This window comes from Momordica charantia (genome assembly GCF_013281855.1).
Source record: "Momordica charantia cultivar OHB3-1 chromosome 6 unlocalized genomic scaffold, Mcharantia_2.0 BLBB01000006.1, whole genome shotgun sequence".
NCBI classification, from domain to species: Eukaryota; Viridiplantae; Streptophyta; class Magnoliopsida; order Cucurbitales; family Cucurbitaceae; genus Momordica; species Momordica charantia.
In genome coordinates, this window is record NW_028275164.1 from 32,449,825 (window position 1) to 32,461,706 (window position 11,882).

The 11,882-nt window shown below is 31.9% G+C and overlaps 1 protein-coding gene and 1 pseudogene across 1 annotated transcript; one reads left to right on the forward strand and one right to left on the reverse strand.

Annotated features, from left to right (window-relative positions):
* Positions 1 to 209: 209 nt before the first annotated feature.
* Positions 210 to 2,865, reverse strand: LOC111025232 (putative pentatricopeptide repeat-containing protein At5g52630 pseudogene; annotated as a pseudogene).
* Positions 2,866 to 9,678: 6,813 nt separating this feature from the next.
* Positions 9,679 to 10,286, forward strand: LOC111025912 (hydrophobic protein LTI6B). The gene is made up of 2 exons (XM_022303825.2): positions 9,679 to 9,917; positions 9,995 to 10,286. The coding sequence occupies exons 1-2, from the start codon at positions 9,831 to 9,833 to the stop codon at positions 10,076 to 10,078; spliced, it is 171 nt and encodes a 56-aa protein (XP_022159517.1). The 5' UTR covers positions 9,679 to 9,830; the 3' UTR covers positions 10,079 to 10,286.
* The last annotated feature ends 1,596 nt before the right edge of the window (positions 10,287 to 11,882 follow it).

Consider the following 11,882-nt stretch of genomic DNA (forward strand, 5'->3'; position numbering starts at 1 on the left):
CCGGTCTATTGATTATAAGTTGCTAATCTTATCATTAACATATTAAAAAGTACTCTTAACAATACTAGGAAAAACAAGCCAAGATAAAGCAACTATTGATTTTCCACCTGCCAACACATATAGAAAGAAGGTGAAATGGAAGAGAGCCATATTTCCAAGTGTAAGACGAACAAAGAGAAGAAAGGCATTTCTGAAATGGGTTGCAGTAGTGAGTCGAAATATAAGATATTTAAAGAGTTAAAAGAAAGGACATTATTAGGAAAGGGAGCAAAAAGAATGAGATTATTGAAGAAATATTTGGCCCTTCAGCTGTTCAAAGCACCACAAGAACTGTATAATCCCAATGATCTAAAATAGTTGTACATGCTTCTTGAGCTAGTCTTAGCTTAATTAGCTTCCAAGGGTGTACAGTGGATCATCAAGATCTACCTCCACTCAAATTTCGGCAAAACTGGTCAAAATTCCACTCTTGATTGATTCACCTGCACTGCAACACAGAGTGGTACTTATCTAAGAAAACTTGCAGCTTCTTTTAGGATGATGAGAAATCAATCACCAGTAATCTCTACAGGAACAAATGCCATTGGTGAAGTGGTGAAATCTGCTTATATCTCTTACTATAATCTCTCGGGCAAAAATTTCTGAAGCGAACTTCATCACGGTATGACAATCTCCACAAGTTCTCAGATTCTTTTTTATCCTAATTGGAGCCCCAGCAGGAAGACTCAGCAGTCCAAATGCAAGAGCTAGTTTCTCACTATGGTACCACAAGCTTTGCTCCTTGTATGCTTCTGCAATATTTATTGCAAATTCAGTCCCAGCCACATATCCTTTCTTCTTTACCAACTCCTTCAGCTTTTCCAACATCTCATAAATCTCCTGCGTTTTCTCATGTGACTTATCATGCACTGTGAATAAAAATGTTGAATTCTTAATGTCAATCCAACTACATCCTGGTTCTTTCCGCACCCCGATGGTTTCCATCTTTCTTCTAACCTCATCAGCCTCATTTAGCATTCCATTACGTGTAAAGATGTTACAAAGCAGGACATAATTTCCCGGATTATCCGGTTCCAAAACAAAAAGTTTCATAGCCACTTCCCTACCCATTTCAAGGTTGCTATGGCTCCTGCAAGCACTAAGTAGAGCACCCCAAACCGAGGCATCTGGTTTGATAGGCATCAGTTCTATAAACCTCTTAGCTCTATCCAACTGCCCGGCACGACCGAGCAAGTCAACCATGCAAGCATAATGTTCATATCCAGGGTTAATACCATGCACTTTAACCATTGAATTAAAGTAGAAGAATCCTTCTTCGACCTGACCAGTGTGGCTGCAAGCAGAGAGAACAGAAACAAAAGTAATATAGTCGGGTTTAATCCCCTTTCCCAACATTTCCTCAAATAATTCAACAACCCGGTTAGCATGGCCGTGTTGTTGGCAAGCTGCAATTATGGCGGTCCAACAAACCACATTATGATCGTCGGTCTCTTCAAATATCTGAAAAGCATCTACCAAACTGCCACATTTTGCGTACATTGTAACCAAAGAACTTGCAACACATAAATTCTTCACATACCCAGATTTTATGATATGATTATGGATTATTGTGCCCTGATGTAGTGCTGCAAGATTTGCACAAGAATGAAGAACGGAGGAGTATGATGCTTCATCAGGTATTAGACCTTCCCTCTTCATCATCCAAAAACTATTGCAGGCATCTTCATAACTGTCATTATAAACACATGCCATGATCATTATATTCCAAGTAACAACATCTCTAACTCCAATTTTCGAGAACAACTTCACAACTTCATCAAATAAGCCACATTTACTATACATGTCAATCAGCGAGTTATTTACATAAACCAAATTCCCGACACCAAGCTTCAGAGCAACTCCATGAACTTGTATCCCAAACTCCGAGTTACCAACATTGGCACAAGCACTCAAGGCACTGGAGAAACTGACTTCATCAGGAGCAGTTAGGCTCTCAAGTAGAAGCGTCTTAAAGAAGAGAATGGCCCGATCATAGAGTTTGTTCTGCAAGAACCCCACAATCATAGCATTCCAAGAAACAAGGTTTCTCACGGGCATTTCCTCAAACACCTTCTCAGCAACGCACATATCACAACACTTGGCATACATGTCGACTAATGCACTGGCAACAAAGACTTCAGAATGGAAGCCGTGTTTCCAGATCAAAGAATGCATCTGGTCCCCGTGAACAGAAGCCATAGTGTGAGCGCAAGCAGATAAAACTGCAGAGAAGGTGTAGTGATTGGGATAAACCCCAGAGCCCCTCATATGGTTGAAGAAAGTGATGGCCTGAAGGGGTCTTCTGGAACGGGAGAATTGGGTAATAAGAGAAGTCCAAGAGACGACGTTCTTACAGTCATGTGGGGCAGCGAAGAAGAGCAACAGGGTGTGGTCGACACAGCCACATTTGGCGTACAAGTTGAGGAGGTTGTTGAAGAGAAAGGGGAGGGAAAGGGAGGCGGAAGCAATGAGTTGGGCATGAATTTGAGTGGCATGTTTTGGGGTTCTGGAATTGGAATTGCCTGCAGAATTGAGAAGGCTGTTTAGAAAGGTTGGAGATTGGTGGTAATGGGATTTGAACAAATTCAAATTTGGACAAAGGGGAAGCTTGGAATTTGCAAGGAAGATAACTTTCATATCTCATAACATACTCAAAAGGGGTTACAAACTTACAAGCAAAGTTCCTTGCTTTGATTCTTAATCTTCACCCAGTTGGGTCAAGATTCAAGAACAATGTGTCGAACTCTCTCCTTCTCTCTCTTTATAAATAATCAGTAAAAGCGAGGGGAATTGGGATTCGGAATTGGGATTTTATCAACTATCAAGTATGACCTTTTTTTTTTTTTTTCACAATGACTTGTTTGAGAGCTTATTTTAATTTTCATATGAAATTAGGTAGGTGTTAGTCATTTTTATCTAAATCATATTAATTAAAAAAATCTATTGTCTTTTTTGTATAAAGCATATTAATTTCATACTAAATATGTATTTTATAATGCATTTGACATATATGTAAATATCTTTTTCTACAAATTTTCAAATGAAAATCTATTAGAGGGTAAAAATTGCAATACTCTTTTAAGATAAAATTTACAAAAAGTGAAATTTGATGAAATTGAAAGCTTATGGTAGAAATTGATACTCATTTGTCATATAGTGGGTTAGAATTGATATTTTCTCTTGTTTCTTTTAAATGTCTTTTTCCTTAATTTTTTTTAATATAAATGATCATAAATGAAGTTATTATTGTACTAAAAAATAATAACAAATAACGTTATTATTAATTTTAAATCATGAGTTGGTAAAAGTTTCTATTTCATTTGTTATGTAATTTAATTTGGAATAGGTAGTTTAGAATTTTACAAAAATAACATAATTCAAATCAAATTTAAACTCAAATTTAATGTTAAAGCATATTTAAACAAAATTCAAACTTTATACCTACGAAAAGTTGTAATATTTTAAAAAATACTGAACTATGCTTCGATCTTCATATCGTTGCGTTCAAATACAAGATAATAAAATAAAATAAAAAAAAGATAATAATTAGTGTCTAACTAGTTAAACGTGTTTTTTAAACACAATATGTTGGGGAGAAGATTAGAACTCACAACCTCTTGGTTAACCATAGTTTGATGTATGATGTAGATAAAAGCATGGGTGAGTGTTGATAATGATTTGGATAATATCATAAATTATTTGGGTGTATAATTTAATTAATATAGAATAATTAAGAAAGGTGTGTTGTTTGTGACAAATGGAGGCCCATTTGGTATGGTATGTGTTGGTGGCTGTGGTAACATGCCAAATCATCAATTACTATTATGGGCCAATCAACCATGTGCCTTTACAAATCATTTTAATATTTTATATTTTCTTAAATTACCCATTTAGTTTCTAAACTTTAATAATTATTTCTATATTTAATCAATTCAAAACATTTTAGTTACATCTTTAAATTTTCTATGCTCTTAATATACTATTATTTAATGTAGATTAAGGAGCGATGATTTTGGACAACAAAGCATAAGGGAATAGACTACTAAATAAAATAAAAGTGCATGAAATGAAGTACATTTTAAAGTGACGTATTTAGAGAGAAGTTATTAATGTGTTTCTTTTTCTTTTTTTAGTTCAACAAAGAATACTGAAATTTACTTTTAATTAAAAATATAAGTTCGTTAACTAATCGATTTATTATTACGTCTGCATCTTAACTAGTTAAGTTATATTCTAATGGATAATTTATTATAAAAGTACAAATATGATTCATATAAAAGCATTTGAGATAGTCTATCCCCTCCATATTGCCACCACAAAGAGAGAAAAAGTTATCCTGTGACACCCACACGTGAGTATTCTTGATATTTCGAAAACAAATTTTTAATTAAAAGTAAGACATTAAATATTCTGATTGCGTAAACTTCTGCTGCGCTTGGCAATAGACTCGAGAAAGGCGAGGAGACTCTAACTGTGTCATGTGGGGCTTGAACTAGAAATGTGGTATCTCCATTCAACCACAAATTCACTATTCTATGTATTGAAATTAACATAAGACTTAAATAAATGAGTCAAAGTGTGACAAACGTGAAGAGAAGATTTAGACCTAAAATTGATGGGTTTATTTCTCCACGATCTTGGAGTACAAATATATCACAAATAAATTATCTTAATGGACTCATTTCGCTCAAAATTAATTTTAAAAATTACTGTTTAATTTATATAATATTACTTAGTTGACTCATCTCACGTGCTTGGATTTATGGACTTTTTTCATGGATCCAGACACCAAGTCATATCCCGAAATTCAATGGGCCCTTTCCTACTGAAACGAGCTTATAAAGTCCAATTGATTAATTTTGTAATAAAGTAATAATAACTCTAATTTATTATTAATAATTTAATTAAATGATCAACATTATTATCTAGTAGGAGATACTTACAACTTTAAGCTTTAATTCAAATGCTCAAAATTTTTTAGCTAACCAATTTTACTATTAATTATGAATCTAAAATTGCACTCTTATGATACGTTACGTTCCATCTGTAGCTATAATAATGAGTAATTACTACGCGGCACGATATGAGTTAGGTTTAACTTCTAATATAATTCTAAAACATGTGGCCTTTGGATTTCTACGAAATATATTAGGCAAAATTTTGACTGGCATCCAAACGAAATAAATGATGAAAATTTGGAGACTGCGAAAGGTCTAAAAATAAATTAACTATTAAAGTTTAAATACTAAAATAGGATTTCAACCCTTAATTCTACTCTCATATATATATATAAATTTCATTTCTTTTAACTTTTCTTTTTTCTTTTTGAAATAGATTTCTTTTATGTTTAAGTAGCATGGTATATTCAATTCAAAGTCGAGGTTGGAGGTCGTTTTCATTGATACGTAAAGTTTAATTCGTGTCTTACGTACTACTACACGACTGGTTGTTTTTAAACAAATTCTGCTCCATCATCCTTACTACCTACGACTATTATGACTTTCTTACTTGTTAAACGATTGAGACGCGCCATTTTATCTGCATCTTTCTGACCAAGACCCAAAAAGAAGGGACTCAAAAAGAAAAGGCCTAATTGTAGGTCAGCATTACTAATCATATGGGATGAATCAAATTCATTCAAATACTCAACAATATTAGAACCGATTATGCACCTTAAGATTGGAAATTCTTGAGTAATAATTATTTTATTTTATTTATTGTGGCTTCTCATACATGTGGGAGAAGGCGTTTTCATCATAATTATTTTTGTCTCATTTACTGCCCCATGGGTCATGTGTTTCTTGGAAATATTGTAAGATTAATAATATTTGCACTTAAAAAAAAAAAGAGGCATGGATTTGACATCGTCATGAATTAATATTTCTATTGATATCGCAAAAATAATGGATAAAATATATAAAAAATATATATCTATACATATTATCATTAATATAGATATAAAATTACCAACATAAATTTAGTTCAGTCGTAATTTGTATATATTTCTAATCAAGAGAGACATCGAATGTCGACAATTTCCTTACCATCGATATTTAAAATCTTATCTACCCTCTATTTACTCTTAAAAAAAAAAATTTTGACGAAGAATTTTACCATAAATGAGAGTAGGTTTATATTATTTAGAGTATGACTAGAAAATTTATAGCATGTCGGTATGAAATTATTATATTGTGAGTGACGTGTTCTTAACTTTTTTTTTTCTTTTTTTAAGTACTTCTTAACTTCAAATTAATCGTGTCCTCCTTTCCCTTCCTTGATGTGTCAAACTTTGATATAAAGTCCAACTACAATTATTTCCCTTTCAAAAAAAAAAAATACTACAATTATTTGAGAAAGGATTCGTTGGCAGTATACAGAAGAGTTGCTTTAATTAAAGTGGATGAAATTAAAAAGGAAAAAGGTTAAATTATAAATTTAACTTATATTATTGAACTCTCAATTTTGATTACAACAAAGTTCTGTTCAATGTCATTTATATTTCTCTACTTCTAATAATCGTTTGATTGATGCAGATTAAAAATCTATCTATTTTTAATAATTGTTCAATATAGATTTGAAATACAATTTTAAAATAATTTTGCTTACCTCCAATCGGTACGTAGAATTGCTAAATGACGTTATTCCAACCCCAAAATATAGTACTTATTTGGTAAATCAAATTTTTTTATTAATTTCTAATTCCTTTTCAATTCAAATCTTATCTTTAATTTTCTTTTTCTTGGCATCGGAAAAGATGTTTATGAACCAGCTAATGAGAATCGGACTTCACATGTTTTAGGAACAAGAATTTCGTCAGCAACGTCTTTCTCTCGAGGTAAGAGGTTTGTAGGGAAAAGCACTTTTCTTGACAAATTTTGACTGAAAAAACTTGTCTACGAAGAGAAACTTTTTTTTTAATACTTAATTTATATATCTATATATGTATATATATTTGCATATTTCTCTTTCTTAATTGTTAAATATTTAATGGATTTAAATACAATTCCTATTAAACAAACAATTCCTATTTATAATTATGTTCAGGTGTGATCCAGCTGAACTACTATCTAATGTTAGTAGTGCAGTGCTGAATTTTTCAAAGCCTCTTTGAGTTGAGTCCATAGAGAGCCTTTGAAAGCTTACACAAATAGTCTGGATGAATAGAGTCTTCATAACCGGAGAGGTTGGCCTCGACCTCTTCTTTGAGATCTCCGTAAATTGATATGTTGAATTTCTAATCACATTATTCCAACTCCATAACTATATATATAGTAGTTATTTGGTAAAGTCATTTTTTTATTAATTTCTAATACCTTTTCAATTCAAATCTTTTCTTTTAACTTTATTCCTCTTGGCATCGAAAAAGATGTTTATGAACCAGCTAATCAGAATTGGACTTCACATGTTTTAGTAACAAGAATAATTCTTTACAGAAAAAAGAAAAAAAATATTTAATTAAAATTTAGTTTTGAAGTTTCAATTTTGTATTTAATAAGTCATTGGAATTGTCTCTAAGCTTTATATTTTAAATCTAATAAATTTTTAAAACTTCAATTTTGTATTTAATAAATCATTGAACTAATTGTAAAAATTTATGGACTTATTGGATAGAAAATTGAAAATTTAGTATGATTTTTATGTTTAATAGATTCATTGATTTTAAAATAGTCCAATATGTCAGAAATTTAACAAACAGACTGATTAAATATTTTAAAATTTTAGGGATGTATTAAATGTAAACTTTAAAATTTTAAAAACTTATAAGATATATTCTAAAATTAAAGGGGTGAAAGTTTAAAGTCTAAAATTTAATTTAATACAAAAAAACAGCAATGAAGACTTTTTCATCCCAAGAAAAAAATATATCTCGAATTTTAATTTATATTTTTTAAAATATTTTTGTGTTAAAGATCAAGAAAATACACGTGGAAACGCATTAAGTTGCACGTGATTGGGCGGTTAGGTTCACGTGCACGGGACGGGAGGAAGCCTTGCATAGCATAGCATATTAAAAGGCTTAATCCCCGCCGTCGAATTGGCAGGATGCGGCAGCGCATCCACCGTCCGATCTGATTGCTTCAGAAACATCGGGCCCCTTTTTCTTTCCCAGACCACGACACGTGTCTTATTTAATTGCATTTTTTATTTTGTATCATTCACTTGTTTACAGTTGTTTTTCTCTCAAATCTTAACCGACACGACAATTGCGACATTAAAATATTTTAAAAGTCAAGTACTGAGACCATAACAATACCAATTGTCAACATTTAATTAAATGAGATGCTTCGCAATGTAAAAATGGAATATTGAAATCCTTGTAATTAAGACATTTATATCTTAAAACCAACCTAATTCAACGATACTTAAACAAATGGTTTTAAAATATTAATTGTATTTAAATCTATTTTTTCTAAATCACTTATTTTATCATTACTTCCAAACATATCTATAGAAATTGTAATAATCACAGAAATTTATATTAGTGCTAGAAAAATTGTTAAATTTGTAATGATTCGATAGCCAATAATATTTGCAAAATCATAGAAAGAAATTTGTTTAAAAAAATGAAGTTTTGTTTTAGTTTTATATGCATTTGATCCTTTTAGTTTAGTTATTATACCATTAATAGAAATGTGATAGTGGTGAATATGGAAGGAGGAGGAGTTAAATAACATAATTATCCCTCTATTAAGTAGACCTACATAAGTGAAATTAGAATGAAATTAATTACGTATTGAAATTTGCCATAACTCGTTGGCTTAAACTTTTGGGTTCATTGTATTGGAAATGTAGAGTTGTCAAAATGGAAGCAAAACGAAGCAAGAATGAAGAGGTTGCATGCTGCTGCAAGGCCTTGTTTGCCGAGAGAGTAGCATTGCAGCGCTATCTCGAATTCGAGAAAATAAAAAAGAGGCACAAGGGCGTTTTTAGTGCTGCAAAGGTTCGTAGCATTGAGACGTCGTGGACAACGTCTCAACGCTGTGACGATTTATTAAAATTATCTTTTTCATTTTAGATTTTTGTGTGACACAAAATTGAGATTGGACAACGACAGTTTCGAGGCAAAATAGAGGAGATTGAGATGTCGAGTTGTAGTGCATGTCAACAATCTGTTATCGAGTCTATTAGTGAAGTTTTTAATTCTTGTATTCCTTAGAATGTATTACTATAGTACTTAGAAGCTAGGTGATCATTGTTGAAGCATCTAGAGAGTGATGGTAGAGAGTTGTGAGGCGCATTGTACTGTTCTCAATCATAGTAGAACCCACACATCGAAGAAGACTGAACGTAGCTCATGCTTGGGTGTACCGGTATAAATCTCTCCATGTCGTTTTGTTTCTCACATACTTCCTTTACTGCATTGGTTTAAAGTGTGACTTGTTCATAACTATGGAAGGAGAAAAATTTTAACAGGACTCGTTTGTATTGCATATTTTCCCAACACATTGATCGTTTAACCGTGTTTAAGATGATATAAAAACAGGAAGTCATGTGTTCGAAATAGCTCAAGCTTTTGAATCGTTGACATGGAAAGCAAAAAAACGTGAGATTGATTGAGGTGTATGATTCCGAAATTCCAAATCCAAACCAAAATAAATAAACAAACAACAGCTCTAAAGTTGAAAGGAGTGGGGGGCAAGGGAAATTGGTATTGTAAGCCACTCTGTAATTAATTAGAAATGATATTTCTATATATATATATATAGGCTCCCCTCTCCAAAGCTCTACCCCCACCACCACACCCACTAATAACTCGTACGTTCTATTACTCTCTCATCTCTCGCAGAAAAATGGCAGAGGGCACAACAAACTGCATCGACATCCTACTGGCCATCATCTTGCCCCCTCTTGGTGTCTTCCTCAAGTTTGGCTGCCATGTAATTTCTCTCTTTCTTCTTCATTGCTTCGTTTCAATAACACTTAATTCATTCCCTTTTACTACTGCACTCCTCAGGTTGAGTTCTGGATCTGTCTCGTCCTCACTTTCTTTGGCTACATCCCCGGGATTATCTACGCCGTTTACGCCATCACCAAGTGAAAATTCATTCTTCTTCTTCCACACCACTGTTTTCTGTCTCCTCTCTGTGTGTACACTCAATTTTATGTTTTAATTTCCTAATTTCTTTTCTTTTCTTTTCTTTTCTTATTTCTGCTGCCTATTATTTCATTTGGTTGGTGTGTGTAGTCAGTAATGTAATCAATTGTTGTTGTTGGACAATAATTGCACTCTGCGTTACGTTTCTTAATTTTCTTCTACCTCTACCAAATTCATGCACTTCATCTCTATCTGCATATGCATTTCAATTCTTTTTATTGTTCTAAGGTTTTTTTTAATTAAAATAAATTACAAGATTGGGATCCAAATTATACATGAAATATTTTAAACTAATTATGTACACAACACAAGGGGCTAATTGTAATTATTGAGTTGATATAAAGGCAACTTAAATTAAATTAAATTACCAAAACCCTTTTTCTTCTACCCACTTGTTGATATGGCTCAATTATAAAATAAAATATATATGCCAAATTCCAATCCAGGACACCACGCCTTAGCCTTATCAATTCAAAAAAGGTATCCAATTCCAATTCCAATTCAAATTCCTAATGTATTTGGTCCGCTGGCTTTTTACCAAAAGTAGGATTCAAAGACAAGAAAAGGTGAGGTCATCTTTGGAATTTTTTAAATTAGAATACATATATCCATTTCTTGATCTACTCAAACCAATGCAACATTTAACTTCCCCACCTATTACTATTTACTACTGGACTAAATTACACCTAAAACTAATTTAATTTAACGATAATTGACATATATCTCTAGATCAAGAAATTGTGAGTTCGAAAAACGTAATAAATTGTCTTTACTTTTGTCCATAAGCACATTAGAAAAGTAAAAAATCTTCGCGATATCTCCTATGATTGTGACAACTCCACAGTGAGTTTGGTTCCACCAAATTGGAATGGGACAATTCTCTCCGTTTCATTTTTTAGATACAATTCTAACCAAAATTTAAAACAAGAAATAGAGGTTGCTCAACTTTAACAAATAGTTATCCTTTTTATTTATTTATTATTATTATTTTCAAGGTGGGTTTGATGTCTAAAATATCTTTCCACTTTGCATAAAGCAAACCAAACAATATCCAAATATTATCACAACAATGGCAGACAAAAATACTTTTGATGTTTATCACCTAATACTTCACAATCACTTGATTTTGATTTTGATTTTGATTTTTGGACAATTTACAAACAACCCCTTATGCCATCTTGTCATTCATTAACTTTAGGTTTAGACAAATAACACCTCCCACCTAAATACTCAACTTCATTATTATAATATTCCAATTCAATCATATTCACCATATTTTTATTTCTATATTTATTTGGTAACCATTCATTAACATTTATATTCAACTTGATGATAATTAGTCGGAACCATAATATACTTTTTAGATGATTTTTTTAAAATATTGTATCTCAGTGCGTTATCGTCCCTGCTCGACGGGTGGGTCTTGCAGTCAAGCTCTTCATCCATTTATTGGGGAAATATAACAATTAACAAGCGGATGTTATGACAAGCTCATGCGCTTGAGTCTAAGTGGGATATTTTTTAAAATCAATTTTTAATTGCACTCGATAATACATATGTATGTATATATATGTATCCACACGCATACACACATACATAAACATTAGTTTCCAATTAGAAAATTTGTGATGAGTGGTTAATATTTGCTATATTTGAAAATATAGCAATAACATTTGAGTTTCAATTTTACCCTTTTAGATTTTTTATGTTAATAATATATTAAATTAGGTATATCAAATCAAGTATA

What these genes read in the sequence shown, in the direction of transcription:
- LOC111025912 (XM_022303825.2), top strand. Translation starts at nt 9,831, where the DNA reads ATGGCAGAGGGCACAACAAACTGCATCGACATCCTACTGGCCATCATC. An exon ending in TCCTCAAGTTTGGCTGCCAT is followed by an intron (nt 9,918 to 9,994) that starts GTAATTTCTCTC and finishes TGCACTCCTCAG; the next exon opens with GTTGAGTTCTGGATCTGTCT.